The sequence below is a fragment of the Phoxinus phoxinus genome, assembly GCF_949152265.1.
Source record: "Phoxinus phoxinus genome assembly, chromosome: 6".
NCBI classification, from domain to species: Eukaryota; Metazoa; Chordata; class Actinopteri; order Cypriniformes; family Leuciscidae; genus Phoxinus; species Phoxinus phoxinus.
The window spans coordinates 2,912,746-2,933,579 of record NC_136881.1 but is presented as its reverse complement, the minus strand read 5'-3'; the positions used below and the strand labels follow the sequence as shown (position 1 = coordinate 2,933,579).

At 39.4% G+C, this 20,834-nt stretch overlaps 1 protein-coding gene across 1 annotated transcript in view; it reads right to left on the bottom strand.

The window, feature by feature from the left end:
- Positions 1–851: 851 nt before the first annotated feature.
- Positions 852–20,834, bottom strand: part of ptgfrnb (prostaglandin F2 receptor inhibitor b) — a 48,713-nt gene continuing 28,730 nt past the window's right edge. Inside the window, exons 5-9 of the mRNA XM_079615928.1 lie at positions 19,887–20,309; positions 17,212–17,619; positions 16,285–16,392; positions 2,812–3,117; positions 852–2,108 (exon numbers count right to left, since the gene is read on the bottom strand). Coding sequence (XP_079472054.1) covers positions 1,945–2,108; positions 2,812–3,117; positions 16,285–16,392; positions 17,212–17,619; positions 19,887–20,309 — 1,409 coding nt within the window. The 3' untranslated portion in view covers positions 852–1,944. The remainder of the gene's footprint in view (positions 2,109–2,811; positions 3,118–16,284; positions 16,393–17,211; positions 17,620–19,886; positions 20,310–20,834) is intronic.

Genomic DNA, 20,834 nt, shown 5'->3' with positions numbered 1-20,834 from the left:
TGAACTGCAAAGGCCGCCTCTGCGCTTGTAAACACGGGCTGTGTGAGAATGTGCGTAGGACTTTTATCTCTTAAGTTGGGTGATTCTGACCCCGCTTGGGTGATTAGGAACATTAACATCACTGATTCACCTCCTGGCTGATCATCCAACGCTCTTTCTCACATCAGTGCCTGTTTACACTACAGAAAGAGAAACTTTGAGGCTAGATTTACAAAGGTTGTTACAGACAAACTAGGTTTGCTCTGATGGAGTATGTAGTTACTAGGGTGTTACTATGCAGTCGCTATGGTGTTCTGGGTGGTTGCTAAGATGCTCAGAATGTTGTGGAGTTGCTAGGGTGTTCCTATGCAGTTGCTATGGTGTTTCGGGCAGTTATGGTGCTTAAAGTGGTTTATTGGCTTGTTCTTGGTCTTTGCTACAGTATATTGTTTTGGTAGTTGCTAGGGCATTTATATGCAGTTATTATGGTGTTCTAGTTGGTTGCTATGATGCTCAAAGTCTTGTAGAGTTGCAAGGGCTGGTCGTGTCTAAAAGTCAAAGTGGTTTATTGGCTTGTTCTTGGTATTTGCTACAGTAGATTGTTTTGTTAGTTGCTAGGGCGTTTCTATGCAGTTGTTATGGCATTCTAGTTGGTTGCTATGATGCTCAGTGTTTTGTTGAATTGCTAGGGCACTTTTATGCAGTTGCTACATTGTTCAAAGTGGTTTCTAAGCTGTCTCTAGGATGTTCTTGATCTTTGCTGCAGTCGAATGTTGTAAGTAGTTGCTAGGGTGTATCTAAGCAGTTGCTATGGTGTTCAAAGTGGTTTCCAGACTTTTGCTAGGATGCTCTTAGTGATTTTTTTTATTGTTGTAGGTAGTTGCTAGGGCATTTCTATATTGTTGCTATAGTGTTCTGGGTGGTTGCTACGATTGTTAAAGTGGTTTCCAGGCAGATGCTAAGATGCTATTAGTGCTTACTAGAGTGTTGTATGCAGTTGTTAGGGCGTTTCTATGCAGTTGTCATGGTGTTCAGGGTGTTTTTTAGGCTGTTGCTAGGTAGCATTTTTTTTTTGTGTTCACTGCAGAGTTGCTAATCAGTTCCTTAGGTGTTACTAAACAGTTTTAACATTGTGAATTCATCCTTCTTATATCTTGTATCTTATTTTATATTTTTTTTTTCTTCTCTCATGTTCGAAATAAAGATTTCAATCAATAAAAATAAAATAAAAAAATCAATCCTGTATCTAAAAAAAATACTACTTTTTCGATAAATCTTCAAACATGATATAATCTTTCAGGTCTAAATTAATTTCTATTAATGCTTAACATGTAGTGTGACCGCCCCTATCGCATTACAGTTCACCAGTTGATAATGCTTGGCTAGTTAGAGGGATGGGTTGGTCAGAATTGTTCGACTCTGGATGGGTTGGAGAACCAAACTGAATGATGCACACAGTACGACAATGAACAACGTCACAAAATCACAGATAAAACATCGTCTCTCCCACTGTGACATGGGTTCAGCTCCTCCCACGTCTTGCAGAAGGAGAGTAGCACCATATTCAGAAGAATCATGGTATAAACTAGTATCTTTAAACCCTGATCTGGAAGCAAACAGTCTCTTTGGAGCTTGATGTAGTGTAATATAATCCTTCAATTTGTCAAAATCTGCTTGGATCTTGGCAGGTATCTCCTCCGAGTGTAAAAAAGTCTTCGTTAACACTTCTTGTTTCAATGCAGACTGTTGATAAATCCAACAAAAGTGTTCCCGGCTGATATAAGAATGTGTTTAGTGCAATATTTGAGTAATTCTCCCTGGTCGTTGACTCTGATTCAGTAGTTATTTCCTCTGAGAATGTAGTTGCTCCTTCCAGGCGGTGCATAATGTGACGGGACGTGTCCCAGCGTTTATCAGTTGTCACCACGCCGTCCAGGACGGAAGAGGACAACTGTACTGTCTTTGTCAATCCATCTCCAGCTCCATGAGTTTGTTGCGAGAGCGTGGAGTAGCTGTAGCTGTTTTACAGCAGCAGTGAGCACAGACCAGGCCCAGGACCAGAGAGAAGACACCCACAGTTACCGAAGCAAAGATCCCGTACAGCAACGGCAGCTTCATCGAGTCCCACACTGAATATATGCACATAAAGAAGTTAGTGTGCATTCATAAAGAATAATGATAAAAAACAAGACAAATTAGTTATGATTTAAACAGCTTTAGAGCTAAATACAAGTTTTAATATCATTTATAATAATTTAAATGTTAACATGCATGCATGCATCAATGCTTGCATAAATTCATAAATAAATATTTAAATAAAGATTTTGCATGTGCATTAAGAATATGTCATGAAAGCATGATATCAGATCTTTGATAGATGTGATGTTTTTCTTCTGTCATATGACTTCATAAGCCTGGGAAAAAGTCGAAAGATTTTAATGGTGTTTTTGGGCCTCTTTTTGGCGCTTGAGAGATTCACTATGAATTGTTGTACGGAAAAGAGCTGTGTGAACAATTTCAAATGTTTCTCCTATTTATCTTCTAGTTTTTTTAAAGACTTCCTGAAGACTAAAAGGATGACAATCCAACTTTTCCTCTACCAAGCAAATGCACAAGCTGTTTTAATATTACACATGCATGCTCCAACATGCATTGATACGTTTTGCAAGACTGTAATATTGTCATGGGAGTGAGTGTCAAATGCTGGCAGCCTCCCATTAGTGTATAAAAACCTGTTAAACTTGCATGACTTTGTCTGAGTGTTACATTAGCAATTCTGTGAACTCCTGTTACTCATCTTAGAACTTGTTCAGTTACAGTACAGGCACTTACATGCGAACTTCACGTTGAGGAACACTCTCTGTGAGGAGACGTCCGGCGCTTTGCTCCAGATCCCGGTGGCGGGCGAGCGGATCCAGGGTGTGACGGTGCAGTGATAGTCTCCGGCGTCACTGTCCTGTGTGCTGTGGACGTTCATGGCGAATCTTCTGGGTCCCAGGCGCTCCAGGCTGCAGTCGCTGCTGTCGTTGCGAGGGGTTTTGTGCACGACGCCCCAGCGGTCCATACTGGCCAACAGGGTCTGGCTGCTGGAACCCCTCAGACGACTCAGGATCCACTTCATCTCGTACGCTACATCATCTGATGGGGAAGAAATCACAGAATTATCATTAATACACACTGCAAAATAAAGCTGCGAGGGCGTTTTACCACAGTTAAAGGAAGTTAAGCTCGAACAACGGCATTTGGTGATTGGTGAAAAATGTATTTCCCCCTTTCCCTCTTCTTTTGTTCCAAAGCAGATACAATCTGGATGACAGTGAGGAATGTACAATGGAAGTCAATGGTGCCAATCTGCAAACGTTAAGCCACAAGACGTAAACAATATGAGAGTTAACACTATTTTACATTGCTTACTAAGTTATATCCAATTTTACTACAATATTGCCATGACAACAGAATACTTTAAACCCTAAATTGACTGTAAAAATTATTATTTAAAAAGTAAATTTAAATAAGTGTAAATAAATGTATTTTAAAAAATGTGCGTAAATAAATGCATTTGAAAAAATGTGCATGAATTATTGCATTTTTTTTTTAAATCCATAAAAAAATGCATTAACAAATGCATTTAAAAAATGGCATAAACACATGCATTTACAAAAATGCACAAATAAAAGCATTTAAAGAATGCATACATGCATACATGAGCTTAACTTGTGTAAAACCTGGAATATACTTTTAAGAGGTGTTCATCCTCTGCTCAGTGTGCAGAGAGTAGTGAAGTGAACACTGCGTAGAGACCCTGTGAATTTAGTTACAGAGCTCCATCGAATTACAAATTCTGGCATGTGTTTTTTTCCCTCTCAATATAAAACAATAACCTTGTGTCATAAGAAGATATTAAGTTTAAGACTTAAATCTACCTCAATCTGGAGCATAAAAATCTGAGAAAAAAATGCATCTAGATACAAAAATACTACCAACGAGGACATATTTTTAAACTGCAAATCTCAAAAAACCCTTTCATTTGAGATGCATTAATTTAAAGATCTTCCACCACGTTTTCTAGCATAGCTTATTATTACGGAGGTCGTGCCAAGATCTCATCAAATTGCAAATCTTTCGGCTCCATTTCTTGCAAAAGTCTTTTCCCCTCACTAACACATACTGGTTCAAAGAACACAAGATCAATTAGAAGATGTGGCATGTCCAATAAAAATAACGCTTTCCATCTCCCGTCACTGTAATGGCAACGAAATGCACATCTATGCACAGATGTGGCTGACGCTGTTGAGAGAAAGAGTGAAAGCGACGACTATAAAGCCATGATGGTCCCAAACTAGCAATTAGACTGACTGTATGACGGCCCACTGCTGTCAAACCCACGCACTGACTCAAAGACCTGAGCAGCGGCGTCCTTTACAACGACCCCCTCTCCAGTGTTACACAGATGAGGAAGACAAAGTGGAGAAGAGGAGGAGGAAAACAGAATATGAGAAAAAGAAAAAAATGACCAAAGCATTACAGGAACTTAACCTAGAAGAAAATGTTATCGCTCTTTATAGCTCAGGAAACGTGTATGTAATTTTACAACATATTTGCTATGACAACAGAATGCTGTAAACCCTAAAACTACTATAAAAAATGATCATTTAAACAGCTTTACAACTAAAATAATGCACAAGTTTTACTAGAAGAATTAATATAAATGCACTACTAGATAAATGCACAAATAATCAAATGGATAAATAAAATGCACAAATTAATATATAAATGCATAAATAAAAATAAATAGATCCATAAAGAAATGCATGAATAAACAAATAAAATGGAAAAATGGACTCGGTGAGTGAACGGCAGTGTAATTGACTGAGTGACTGAGTGAGTGACTGAGTGACTGAGTGAGTGATTGATTGAGTGAGTGACTGAGCGAGTGAGTGATTGATTGAGTGAGTGAGTGACTGAGTGAGTGACTGAGTGAGTGAGTGACTGAGTGAGTGAGTGAGTGAGTGAGTGACTGAGTGAGTGACTGAGTGAGTGAGTGAGTGACTGAGTGAGTGATTGATTGAGTGAGTGACTGAGCGAGTGAGTGATTGATTGAGTGAGTGACTGAGCGAGTGAGTGATTGATTGAGTGAGTGAGTGAGTGAGTGAGTGAGTGAGTGAATGACTGAGTGACTGAGTGAGTGACTGAGCGAGTGAGTGAGTGACTGAGCGAGTGAGTGAATGACTGAGTGAGTGAGTGAGTGAATGACTGAGTGACTGAGTGAGTGACTGAGTGAGTGAGTGAGTGACTGAGCGAGTGAGTGAATGACTGAGTGAGTGACTGAGCGAGTGAGTGAATGACTGAGTGAGTGAGTGAGTGACTGAGTGAGTGATTGACTGAGTGAGTGACTGAGTGAGTGAGTGAGTGAGTGTGATTGACTGAGTGAGTGAGTGAGTGATTGACTGAGTGAGTGAATGACTGAGTGAGTGAGTGAGTGAGTGACTGAGTGAGTAAGTGATTGACTGATTGACTGAGTGACTGAGTGATTGACTGAGTGACTGAGTGAGTGAGTGAATGACTGAGTGAGTGACTGAGTGAGTGAGTGATTGACTGAGTGACTGAGTGAGTGAGTGAGTGAGTGAGTGATTGACTGAGTGAGTGAGTGACTGAGTGAGTGAGTGATTGACTGAGTGAGTGACTGAGTGAGTGACTGAGTGAGTGAATGACTGAGTGAGTGAGTGACTGAGTGAGTGAGTGATTGACTGAGTGAGTGAGTGAGTGACTGAGTGAGTGAATGACTGAGTGACTGAGTGAGTGAGTGAGTGAGTGAGTGAGTGACTGAGTGAGTGAGTGATTGACTGAGTGACTGAGCGAGTGAGTGATTGACTGAGTGACTGAGTGAGTGAGTGAATGACTGAGTGAGTGACTGAGTGAGTGAGTGACTGAGTGAGTGAGTGACTGAATGAGGGAGTGAGTGAACAACAGTATAATTGAGTGAGTGACTGAGCGAACAACAGTATAATTGAGTGAGTGACTGAGCGAGTGAGTGAATAACTGAGCGAGTGAGTGAGTGAGTGACTGAATGAGGGAGTGAGTGAACAACAGTATAATTGAGTGAGTGACTGAGCGAACAACAGTATAATTGAGTGAGTGACTGAGCGAGTGAGTGAATAACTGAGCGAGTGAGTGAATGACTGAGCGAGTGAGTGAATGAATTAGTGAGTGAATGAATGACTTAGTGACTGAGCGAGTGAGTAAATGACTGAGTGAGTGAGTGAATGACAGTGTAATTGAGTGAGTGACTGAGCGAGTGAGTAAATTACTGAGTGAGTGAACGACAGTGTAATTGACTGAGTGAGTGAGTGGATGACTTGGTGACTGAATGAGCGAGTGAGTAAATTACTGAGTGAGTGAGTGAGTGAGTGAGTATATAACTGAGGGAGTGAACAACAGTGTAATTGAGTGAGTGATTGATTGAGTGAGTGAATGACTGACTGAATGAGGGAGTGAGTGAACGACAGTGTAATTGAGTTAGTGACTGAGCGAGTGAGTGAGTGACTTAGTGAATGAGTGAGTGAGTGAATGACTGAGCGAGTGAGTGAGTGAATGACTGAGCGAGTGAGTGAATGACTGAGCGAGTGAGTGAATGACTGAGCGAGTGAGTGAATGACTGAGCGAGTGAGTGAATGACTGAGCGAGTGAGTGAATGACTGAGCGAGTGAGTGAATGACTGAGCGAGTGAGTGAATGACTTAGTGAATGAGTGAGTGAGTGAATGACTTAGTGACTGAGCGAGGGAGTGAATGACTGAGCGAGTGAGAGAATGACTTAGTGAATGAGTGAGGGAGTGAATGACTGAGCGAGTGAGTGAGTGACTGAGCGAGTGAGTGAGTGACTGAGCGAGTGAGTGAGTGACTGAGCGAGCGAGTGAGTGACTGAGCGAGCGAGTGAGTGACTGAGCGAGCGAGTGAGTGACTGAGCGAGTGAGTGAATGACTGAGCGAGTGAGTGAATGACTGAGCGAGTGAGTGAATGACTTAGTGAATGAGTGAGTGAGTGAATGACTTAGTGACTGAGCGAGGGAGTGAATGACTTAGTGACTGAGCGAGTGAGTGAATGACTGAGCGAGTGAGTGAATGACTTAGTGAATGAGTGAGTGAGTGAATGACTTAGTGAATGAGTGAGGGAGTGAATGACTGAGCGAGTGAGTGAGTGACTGAGCGAGTGAGTGACTGAGCGAGTGAGTGAGTGACTGAGCGAGTGAGTGAGTGACTGAGCGAGTGAGTGAGTGACTGAGCGAGCGAGTGAGTGACTGAGCGAGTGAGTGAGTGACTGAGCGAGTGAGGGACTGAGCGAGTGAGCGACTGAGAGAATGAGTGACTCAATGAGGGAGTGAGTGAACAACAGTGTAATTGAGTAAATTACTGACTGAGTGAGTGAGTGTGTGAGTGAGTGAGTGAGTGAGTGTGTGACTGACTGAGTGAGTGTGTGAGTGAGTGAGTGACTGAGTGAGTGTGTGTGTGAGTGAGTGACTGACTGAGTGAGTGAGTGAGTGAGTGAGTGAGTGACTGAGTGAGTGACTGACTGAGTGTGTGAGTGAGTGAGTGATTGACTTAGTGACTGAGCGAGGGAGTGAATGACTGAGCGAGTGAGAGAATGACTTAGTGAATGAGTGAGGGATTGAATGACTGAGCGAGTGAGTGAGTGACTGAGCGAGTGAGGGACTGAGCGAGTGAGTGAGTGACTGAGCGAGTGAGTGAGTGACTGAGCGAGTGAGTGAATGACTGAGCGAGTGAGTGAGTGACTGAGCGAGTGAGGGACTGAGCGAGTGAGTGAGTGACTGAGCGAGTGAGTGAGTGACTGAGCGAGCGAGTGAGTGAGTGACTGAGCGAGCGAGTGAGTGAGTGACTGAGCGAGCGAGTGAGTGACTGAGCGAGTGAGTGAGCGACTGAGAGAATGAGTGACTCAATGAGGGAGTGAGTGAACAACAGTGTAATTGAGTAAATTACTGACTGAGTGAGTGAGTGAGTGTGTGAGTGAGTGAGTGAGTGAGTGAGTGAGTGAGTGAGTGAGTGAGTGAGTGAGTGAGTGAGTGAGTGACTGACTGAGTGAGTGTGTGAGTGAGTGACTGAGTGAGTGTGTGTGTGAGTGAGTGACTGACTGAGTGTGTGAGTGACTGACTGAGTGAGTGTGTGAGTGACTGACTGACTGAGTGAGTGACTGACTGACTGAGTGAGTGACTGACTGAGTGAGTGAGTGAGTGACTGACTGACTGAGTGACTGACTGACTGAGTGAGTGAGTGAGTGACTGACTGAGTGAGTGACTGACTGACTGAGTGAGTGAGTGAGTGACTGACTGACTGAGTGACTGACTGACTGAGTGAGTGACTGAGTGAGTGACTGACTGAGTGACTGACTGAGTGAGTGACTGAGTGAGTGAGTGACTGACTGAGTGAGTGAGTGAGTGAGTGACTGACTGACTGAGTGAGTGACTGACTGACTGAGTGAGTGACTGACTGAGTGACTGACTGACTGACTGAGTGAGTGAGTGAGTGACTGACTGACTGAGTGACTGACTGACTGAGTGACTGAGTGAGTGACTGACTGAGTGACTGACTGAGTGAGTGACTGAGTGAGTGACTGACTGAGTGAGTGACTGACTGACTGAGTGAGTGACTGACTGACTGACTGAGTGAGTGACTGACTGACTGACTGAGTGACTGACTGAGTGAGTGATTGATTGACTGACTGAGTGATTGATTGATTGAGTGAGTGACTGACTGACTGACTGAGTGACTGACTGACTGAGTGAGTGACTGAGTGAGTGACTGACTGAGTGACTGACTGAGTGAGTGACTGACTGAGTGACTGACTGACTGAGTGAGTGACTGACTGACTGAGTGACTGACTGACTGAGTGAGTGACTGACTGAGTGAGTGACTGACTGAGTGACTGACTGACTGACTGACTGAGTGACTGACTGAGTGAGTGATTGATTGACTGACTGACTGACTGATTGATTGATTGAGTGAGTGACTGACTGACTGAGTGAGTGAGTGAGTGACTGACTGACTGACTGAGTGAGTGAGTGACTGAGTGACTGATTGATTGACTGAGTGAGTGACTGACTGAGTGATTGATTGATTGAGTGAGTGACTGACTGACTGAGTGACTGAGTGAGTGAGTGAGTGTGTGAGTGACTGAGTGAGATGGAAATCCCAGTTATGCTTCTTTTAAGAATTAACTTGATCTCAGATGTTCCTCCTGAAATATATCGTTAATAAAATAAAAACAGACATAAATTAGTCAATAACTGATAAATTAAGAAGACAGAGCAATACAATTAATGTGAGCACATTGTTGAGGACGAGATGCATGTGAGATTGAGTCGTTTGTTCAGGAGAAACATCTGAGAAGCAGGAGACTCTCCATTTAATCTCAATGCCGTCTATGAGAAACAACTGAGCTAATAAAGATCTCATTGGTGATTTATTTTTAATCCTGTGATGAACATATAAAGATGTACAGAGAACAAAAGTGCACTGACCTGGAGAGCAATAGATTTGAGTCATATTCGATATCCTGCTAATTACAGTTATTCTGAGGATTCGTCAGAGAGGATTGTGGGTAATGCGGTTAATTATAAGCCCAGTGCTCATGTTTGACCAGGCTGCTATTGTGCTACGAGAAATCCTTGGACGTCTAATTTATAGCGACGACTGTTTGAGGGTGATGTGAATGTTAAAATGAAAAAATATCTTGTTGCTATGTAATTTCACCCTCCTTCCATGTACATCTGTGGTATTTCATCACCAGTTTTACCGTCTAGCAGGCGAAAATCATAAATCCGACAGGGATTTGTTCGAGTATGAGCACTAGTACCAGTGAAACACATTTTTGAGGACTGATGTGCATCTAATCGGTGGATGATCAACTCTTCCGGTAATGGCAAGGTTTAATCTTTACGACGTGTCGAGTCATTCCCTTGCGTTTGAGAGAGCGAGACGCTCTCAAGCAGAAATGCTAAGGCTCCATTATCCCTCCTACGATCTCCATCCCGTGTCCATCCTGAACTAATGTGTTTGGAACTTGACTTAGAATAATGAGGAAAGGGTCAGCGGTTGGAGTGCGTTTGATAGAGTTTGTGGGGAAGGAGCGGACGAGGTCACAGCAAGGCATTGTGGGATATGAGCTGACAAACACACGCACACATCTGGCCTGAGGGACTTATAAATAGCGAAAAGCCATTCAATTTAATGTGCTCAACCCCAATGATTTGCACAGGGGTCACAGATTTTTGTGAATCCTCCAAACGCACATGACAGACTTCCGAAGGCCTATTCAAACACATTTTCACTCTGAGACAAAATTCTAAAGTTAACATTGAATAATGTTTATTATTCCGTTTGTAATAATGTATATTATATCTTTATGAAATTAAATAATTTCTCATTTTCTTTCACTAACCAGTTAGATAAAATATTAAATTGAAAATTGAAAAAGTAAAATATTAAATGTATTAAGAATAAATACAAATATTAAAAACATAAAATAAAAAGTGTAAAAAAAAACATTTATTTCAGTAATTCAACTTAAAAGGTGAAACTAATATATTATATAGACTCATTACATGCAAAGTGAGATATTTCAAGCCTTTATTTGTTATAATTGTGATGATTATGGCTTACAGATTATGAAAACCCCAAATTCAAGATTAGAATATTGTGAAAAGGTTTTCATAAGCTGTAAGCCATAATCATTAAAATAGTTTCACCTTTTAAGTTGAATTACTGAAATAAATGAACTTTTGCACGATATTCTAATTTTTCGAGTTTCACCTGTATATATATATATATATATAGGCCTATATATCATTTTATTTTACAGTTTCATTAATTTACTCAAATTGTGTGTGTATATATATTCGATTTTCAATGTGGTCTCAGACATTTGAACCCACAGTATATCATAAGCATGTGTGGAGGGAGAAGCAAAGGCACGTCCCGCTGGTAGAGACACAGACGGAGACTAGGACCTGCTCTTTTCTGGGACAGCAGCAAACACGGTTGAAGAGCCACCGCCGAGGGGAAGTACATGCTGTTCATCCCCTGAGATTACAGTGTTACTGATGCGGCAAGACTTTGGCCTTAGGAGAAAATAAAGCAGCAGAGAATGAGAGCTAATAGTGGAATGATAGATTACAGCGAGTTAAAGCATTCGCACAGATAAAATAACACGGCAGGATGTGTCTCCAGGAAGAAAGTTGTTCGGATTTCAGCTGTCACACTTTGATCTCAACATGACGTGATAATACTGTTATATACACACACACATACTCATAACAAAACACACACAGGCTCATAAACACACGAGAATAGGAAAGAAAACTCATAAAAAAGATCTCATTTGAGTGTTGTTATTGCAAGCTAAAATTAAAACCATTAAAAATTGTTTTTATTAACTGAAATAATGAGGGGAAAAAAACTATTATAAGTATTCAATGAAAAACGTAAACGTAATGGAAAATTAGAACTGTCGCCTTGGCAACTAGTAGAAGTACTAAAATAACAAAAAACAGAAATAAATCTAAATACATTTTTTTTTTTAAAAATCCAAAACCTTATAAGAATGACAAAGCACCTACCAATTACAAAAACTAAAACTGAAAATATAAAAATAAAAGCTAAATAAAAATAAAAAATATAATATTGTATAAATAAATCTGACATAAGATTAAAAGACATTAAATATAGTGCTCACGTGACTTTATCTGCATGTAAAGTGTGTATATTAAGTTTAGGATGTGTGCGCTCAGAAAACTGATACGGCTTTAAAACGCATGCAGATATAAACTTTCATGATGATGAAGAACTAATGTCACGTCAGCGCAATACAGATGATAATCAAAAACAAACATGTTTTGTTTGTTGTTTCTGGAGTGTCGGAGAGGCTCCGCCCTCTTCTAGAAAGGGGGCGGAGCAGCAGCTCATTTGCATTTAAAGATACACACATGACAACAGCTTGTTTTTCCTTCCACCCAGAAAGGGGCATTTACAGCATGATCTGAGGAGATGCTGAAACTTTGCAGACACATTCTGGGAAGAACGGAGACATTACATCTTGTAAAAAAGGCGCATAAATGACAGAGCATTTTTACGCTATAAATCCATAATTTATGAGGATGATGTCTTGATCGTCACGCAGTGTGACATGTTAGTGCATGCTGAAAAACACACACTGGGTGACCCAGTTTCACATGACATCCGTTAATGAAGTCTTTTTCCCAACATTAAACATTCATTTCCACGTTAGTACCGCCACTAAGAACAAGTGCAGACACGTCCGGACCCGATTCCAGTAACATCCTGATTAAAATCAATTATTGCCTCATTTCGACCAACATTTAACCTCTGACAGGTTACAAATATTTCCAAGAAAAAACGTCATCATGAAAGTGAAATGTGAAAAGTGACTGCAAGAGTCGAAATGTTTGCGTCATCCAACATGTTTTTGCATTTTTTTGTGTCAGTCGCACACACACCTTTAAGAAACTATTAGACTTTCACTTTAGTTATATCATTTCTTTTTTACATTTCAAAAAGCGAGTTGACTTCAGTAAATATTAAAGTCTCAAGTATGTGTACTCTCACAAATAAAACAAATCTAAATCTAAAACAACTACTCAAAAAAGGGATTACCAACTGAACACCTCTACAGAATTACATGTAAATGATATTGTGCAGCCAGTCGATTATTATTGCAAAATAAATGCTGACTGCTTAACTTGATGTACTTAACTAAATCTACTACTAACTACTAAACTACTAAAAATGACAATAACAGACAACCAATTCATCAAATGGGAAATCTAAAAAATCTAAACTAATTCAAAATATAAATATAAAAGTATCTCATATATATTAAAACTGTAAAAGCTCATGCTGTGTATCACAAGTAATAAATTAAAGTACATGATGTTGTCCATCTAGTTTAATCGTTCACTTTGTTCATTATAAAAACACATTAAGGGCCCTATTGTAACGATCTGAAACGCAAGTATCAAACGCGAAACGCAAGTAACTTTGTGGGTGGATCCTGGCGCTGTTGCTATTATACCGGCGGGATAAACGACTCTTGCGCCCGACGCAAATCTAAAGTGTGTTGGTCTGAAGTCGCTTCATTACTCATAGGTGTGGTTTGGGCGTAACGTAAAATAAACCAATCAGATCGTCCTCTCACATTCCCTTTAAGAGCCGGCGCGCTTGTTCCACGGCGGATTGCTATTATAACGGCGGGTTTGCCAGCGCACTTACATGATGGTAACGGTGATTTCCTAGTCTTCAGAATTTAGTTTCCTAGTTCTTGACGGACAACACACTTTACCTGATGTCCTCATATACTGATGTGTCTCGCCACTATTGACCAAACAGGTTTGATCCGTCATTACTACAATTAGCCTGAATAATTTGCGTAAATGTGTAAGCTAGATTTATGCCTATTTTTTCACATCTTCATGGACACTACAATGATTTCCCTCGTGTGGAAATTTGTTTCCTTGTAATTATGTATGGTTTTCAAAAATATGAAGTGCTGCGTCTGTGTAGATGAGAGAATCAAAGTGTGTGTGTGTTGTTCACGCTACATTATGGCCAAGCACGCGCGTTTAAAATAGCGTATGACTAACGCGCCAGCGCCACTGTCTTTAGACTGGGTTTCTCTTGGTCAGTGGCGGAGTTGTTTTCTGAAACTGCAGAATATCACCAGGGAATGTTTGCGCCGGAACACACTCCTCTTTTCACTGAACCGCCCCTCCGAGCGCAAGTTCATTCCCTAATTTACCGACGTGCGTCTGTGGAGGGAAAAGTCCGCTGTGCGCGGGTGCAAAACAGGAATGATACATGCGTCGTGTACAAAGTCATTTGCACTGGGTGCAAGATAGGGCCCTAAACATATTGTGGTTATAAGAGGTTGTGACTGTGACACAAAACAACAATAAAAAGCAAAATAGTTCAAAGTTAATGGAGAATATAAAGTCTGTATTTCTCGATGTACCTCTCAGATATTCTCTTTTCCTTTCACAGCACACATGAGCCAAAATCTCTGAATAGGGATAGATGTTAGGTGGACCAAAACCTCATTGTTTGAGCTAACCTCGCTTGAGCAAATTTACTCTAGCAGTGTGAACAATCTTTCATTGAGTAATGATGCATCAAACCGTGTGACGGTAAACACACCTAAAGGAAGTCGATTACGGAAATGGGTGATAAATCAACAGTAAAGTAAAGTAAGCACGTGTGTGATATGCCTCAAAACCGCTTGATCTTTAGGGTTGGAGAATAAAAGAGAATAAAGTGAGGATTGTGTTGCAGAAACTCGATGTCAACAAACCGGTTTGAGCGTGCAGAACTCAAACAGAGCTCGAGTTTCTCATGTCTAGTGCTTGTTTGTGGAACAAAGATCCACATGCTACATGCAAACACAAGCACATCTGCAGAAACTTCCTCTGCGTCTCGCTGTGAAGCGGCTGATATCGGCCGGTGTGTGTGGAACATCTCAGGAACAGGGTTTGCATGATCTTTCTCAGCTGTGCCGAAGTGTTTAATGACCAGCGCAAGGCTGATAACAGCAGTCAGCACGAGCCACGCTTGGAAAAATAACTGGAACATTGCATAAGATGAATAGATTTTAACTTGAAAACTACTGTGATGTCTTGTCAATTTACTGTTTTCACTGTAATGCTTCCTTTTTAAATGGAAGCCACGGAATCAAGAATAAAAAAATTTAATTGCGACTTTTTATCTTACAATTCAGAATTCGCACTTGTTTCAATTCTTACAATTCTGAGAAAAAAGTGAGTTTCTCACAATTGCGTGAAATAAAGTTGAAATAAAAGTAGCAATTTACTTTTTTACTTTTTATTCCGCGGCAGAATCAAGCTTCAATATTTACCATAATTAAAGGGATACTTCACCTATGGAAAAATTAATGTGTATTTAAAAATGGTAATTTATGTAGTAGAAATGTGAAATTATTTTTGAATTTGGAGCCTTCTAGACTGAAGAGAGAAAAGCCAGAAAATGTATTTGTGGCTCATGTGGATGAAAGACAACAACTCCCAGAATGCACTTGCTTCGCTGCCCTACGAGGCCACTCCCAAGCCACGCCTACCGGAGAGATCGCAGTTAAACAACAAGCCTAGGCTACTAGTGAGTCTCCGTGACGAGTCTTTAGCGTTCTCCAGTCGCCATTCATCATGTTTTACTGCGGCGAGCAGGACGAGACTGACGGCCGCGGGAGAACGCCGGTCTCGTATCTCTCACGGAGGAGCGGGAATTTTTCTTAGCAATGTTAAAACGCACATCAACCGATCACTTGTTTAGCGTTCATGTAAACACTACATTCATATTCCCCAATCGGGATGAATTCAGTTAGAGTGAAACAAAAGGTGTGCATGTAAACAATGAATGGCGACTGCAGAAAGAAAAAGCAGAATCCCGGACATTTTGGACGATCTCGACGGCCGGACATGTCCGGGAAAAAGAGGATTGTAACCGCTACTACTCAGCTTTCTCCACAGAACAAGAGCCCGTTAGCTTAGCTTCCAATAAAAGATGGCTGATACTATTTATGCATTCTGTGAGTGAGATCCAGCCTCTATGGGCGGGTTGAAAACATGCGGATCTAGCGCCCTCAACTGGCTGGAGTCTCTCGCCTAAAAAAAAAAAAGCCACCAATGACGCAAAATGACGATCTTTGCATCATCGGAAGATTTTTTACAGACAAAATATACATAAATCTCTCGTCTCAGGGGGATATGAGGGAGGGAAGCATGGTTATTTTAAAAATACTAACTACAAGTTTTCTACTGATACAAAGGTTAATGCCAAATCCTGAAGTATCCCTTTAAATGCATGAAACATCAATGAGATATACAGTAGAAGAAAAGGTGAAAATTTAACTTATAGTTTTGAAGGTCTGAGAAACCATAGATGCCTTTAATAATGTATTTTTATAAAGATATTTGCTAGATAAAGAGATAGCACTATCCTTAAAAAAATCACTGCCGTTTTCCAATTAAAATATATCGACATCTTCAAAACAAGATCAATTTAATTGAGCAACAAACTGCATTAGATATAAATATATATTGAATTATGTTTATTTTCATGTTTAAAAACATGAATCTAACAAGACTTAGTTCATGCTTAAAACTCTTCACTATAAAGTAATTAAACTGAGATTTATTTTACACTTGTAGTGTAAAGTAATTCATACTGAGCATTAATCTGTTGTTTTATGTGCAGTTGTGTATGTGTACTCGCCTGTGTTGGGAGACGTGCCGCTCACACTGACGTCACACACCATCTTAGCAGTTTCCCAGGGGAAAACACTCGTTGTGTCGGAACTGATGGACACACCAAACGTGGGACCTTCAAAACAGGACAAAAATAGCATCATTCCAGCCTTATAAGATTGACATATATATATATATATATATATATATATATATATATATATATATATATATATATATATATATATATATATATAGAGAAAGTTAAAAACAGCAGCATTTATTTGGAATAGAAAATTGTGCAACATTATAAATGTAGTTTATATACTTATAAACTCATAGACTTTAGTTTAGGGTCCAATTTGGACATGTTTTCATTTATAAGCATATGTAGAAGTATTCTGTATTGTTCATGTTACCTAAAGTAGTTAACTAATCTTAACTAATGAAACCAGGTGTTACCGTAATTTGGACATGTTTTCATTAAAGGATTAGTTCACTTTTAAAGTGAAAATTCTGTCATCATATACTCACCCTTAAGTTGGTTCAAACCTGTATGAATTTCTTTCCTCTGCTGAACACAAAGGAAGATATTTAGAAGAATGTCAGTAACCAGACAGTTTTTGGTTCCCATTGACTTCAATAGTAGGAAAAAAATATACTATGGAAGTCAATGGGAACCAAAAACTGTCTGGTTACTGACATTCTTCTAAATATCTTCCTGTGTGTTCAGCAGAGGAAAGAAATTCATACAGGTTTGAAACAACTTAAGGGTGAGTATATGATGACAGAATGTTTATTTTAAAAGTGAACTAATCCTTTAATAAGCCTATGTAGAAGTACTCTGTATTGTTCATGTTACCTAAAGTAGTTAACTAATCTTAACTAATAAAACCTAATTGTAAAGTGCTACCGTAATTTGGACATGTTTGGTCATGAGATTCAAATCCTCTACCTTTGTGTGCGAAAGCGACCTGAACCTTATTGGACACTCCTTTGGCCATCTCGACCCAGTCTTCCCCGGCCTGCTTCGTCCAGGCTTTCATTTCACACGAGTAGAAGCCGCGATCGGACACTTGCACGGCTTGGATACGAAACTGAAACTCCCTCTTCCCGGTCTTCACCAGCATCAGGCCGTCCCGTCGGCCCGGCTCGCCCCAGTCCTCCAGCTGAAGAACCGTTTCCGGGCCCAGCGAGGCCAGCTTGCGGCTGGGAGACCCGACGGCCTCCTCGGACCGGACGAGGATGGAGAAGGAGGCTCCCGGCGGGAGGTTTTGCACGTTGGCCTGGCAGCTCATCTCAAACGTGGAGCCAGTGGCCGTAGCTTCACGGAGACGACGGGCTACGACACCGAGAACAGGACCTGTGAGAGATCTCATTATTAATATCTCAACTGTTCATCCAAGCCAGGAATGAGATTACATGGAGATTTTAATGTCTATACGTGAGGTTTCTCTCCTCCGACCGTTCATAATCACTGAGATGCAAAAGTCAGAGATCTCAATATTATGAACTCAAACATTCTCATCAAGTTGAGCTGCTATCCATATTGCTACAAGCTATAAATATTAACAAACAATACAATGCAAATGATACACCAAGCGTAATAAAATTAAAGTAAATATTTTTTATTAAATAATAATATAAATTATGTGATTATCATTTATATTATAATTATAATAAATAAATAAATCATATCATTATTATTATTAATTATGTGACTTATTATTTATATAATATAAACAATAATACATATTTAAATAATAATAACATTAACATAATAATAGCATAAACATAATAATACTACTTATTATTAGTATTATTATTAATTATGTGTTTATTATTTATTATAATAATAATAATTGAAATAAATACTAATCATCATTAGTAACATTATATAATAATAATATAAATAATTATACATATTTAAATAATGTGATTATTATTTATATTATAATTATTATAATAACAAATATTAGTATTGTATTATTATAATCAATGATGTGATTATTATTAATATTAATAATATAAATAAATATAAAACAATAATAACAACATTAACATTATTATTATTATTATTAATAATAATAATAATTATTATTATTATTGTGATCATTATTTATATTACAATTATGATCATATAAATATAATAAATCTTAAAATAAATTATTATAATAATTGTATTATTGTTATTATTAATTATATAATATTAATATAAATTATTAATATTATCATTATTATTTGTAAAAGCACTTTGTGTATTCAGACCTCCGTTGGCTCTCCTCCTAGTGCGTTTAAGGAGAAACCTCTGAGACAAACTTGAAACTTGAAACTGAGAGCTGGGAACTCGGAGCTCTGAATGAATGTGCGCAGCGATACCGAAAGAAAGAAAGTTATTGGTCTTGTGTGTTACATAAGACAATTTATTGCCAAGTCTCTTGGAATATGAAAAAGTGTCCCAATATAGGAGCGACAATATTAGATAATGGCAAAATTATGCCAAATGTTCTTAGAGGTCATTAAAGCAGCAATTGCAGCGGCATAACAGTGTTGAGCATAACCGTACGGCATGTCAGAATAAACTGCACCCTGTGGAGAACGGCACCAGTCCAGCGGCTCACAAAACACATCAGAATATAATCATTTGTAGTGTACCTCCTCATGAAACTGAGTTCTCCATTACAGAAGACGTTGCTGGTTGAAGTCAACCGGTGCAAATGCTTCCATGCATACATGTATTGCGTTCAGGTAATTATAGAAATGATGCAGGAAATCAACGAGCTGGGATGTCATATGTCAGACCAGAATAGAAGCGTGAACATCTGAGCTGCAGTATTCACAGGTGTCGGAGGCAAACCAGACACCTTATGTGTCTGATATTGGTAACACTTTAATATTGGTAAACTACCTCAATTTACAGGAAATAAGAATGAACAATCCTTCTACAGCAGCATTTATTAATCTTAGTTCATATTAATTTCAACATTTACTAATAGTTAATGCACTGTGAGCCAACATGAGCAAACAATGAACAGCTGTATTGTTATTAACTAACATTAACAAAAATGAATAAATACTGAAACAAATGTTTTTTCTTATTGTTAGATCATGTCATTAACTAATGTTAACTAATGAACCGTATTGTAAAGTGTTACCTTGATACAGGTAAGACTTGAAAAAGTATAATATTGTGCAAAAGTTCATTTATTTCAGTAATTCAACTTAAAAGGTGAAACAAATATATTATATAGACTCATTACATGCAAAGTGAGATATTTCAAGCATTTATTTGTTATAATTTTGATGATTATGACTTACAGCTTATGAAAACCTTTTCACAATATTCTAATTTTGAATTTGGGGTTTTCATAAGCCATAATCATCCAAAAATTATAACAAATAAAGGCTTGAAATATCTCACTTTGCATGTAATGAGTCTATATAATATATTAGTTTCACCTTTTAAGTTGAATTACTGAAATAAATGAACTTTTGCACAATATTATACTTTTTCGAATTTTACCTGTATCAAGGTAACACTTCACAATAAGGTTTATTAGTTAACATTTCCTACTAAAACGTGCAAACCCCCAGAAGATCACCTAAGCGTTTAAATGCATGCACACTTACGCTTGTTAGCAAAGCTGACTTTAAGCGCTGGGGTCAAACGCTCCACAACCTTTTTCCAGTTCCCATGACGAGTCGGGATCCACGCCGTTACGCCACACGTATATTCCCCAGCGTCGGCGTCCGTCGTGTGAAGGAGGCGGAGCCTAAATGTGGAAGGCTCCGCCCTGGTCGCTGTAATAAGCCCCGCCTCCATGCGATTCTTGTACGTCTTGCCTGGCACGAGGGTCCCGTTCTCATCCAATGACGCGATAGTGCGAGAAGACACTGGAACGTCACCAGGAACAGCGTCTCGGTAAAGCCACGACACTCCCAGGCGTCCGCTGCGAAGATTGGACACGTTTGTAACTTTGCATTCCAGCTCCGTCGGGTCGCCGAAGAACTTTGCGTTCGCAGATGAGTTTAGGACAACGGTGTAGTCTGGATCTGTGAGAGACACAGAGACAATACTCAAAATAAATACAACACACACATTAAATAATGATGTAGAGTAGATTTGCACATTTTTAAAGCATGCCGTGCATGATGGGATGTGTGTTTTAGCACATTGCTTGCAGTAATGCGTTTTGAGTGTTGTGATGTTTCCATATGGTGTTATGGTGCTCACTAGTTCAAGTCAAAATTGATTCTTGCCTTAATAAACACCAAATAAAACATCCCCTTGTGGTGAAAATCAAGCTTTTAATGTTGTTTATATCATGTCTGTGTGGTTTTTTTAATATGTTTTAAGACAAAGCATGTGTAAGTTCATAAGTCGACAGCATTGCTGAGTATTTTCTGCTTAAAACTGCAGTGAACCAAAGACAGTCTCAAAAACACGGTTTGAAATCGCTGGTGTTTCTGACGTCACACACTACCTTGTAACCAATCAGATCAACGTGTGATCGTCAACCAGTGGATATCTGAGTGAGTGAGTGAGTGGAGGCGGGGCTCATTTGCATATTCATAGAA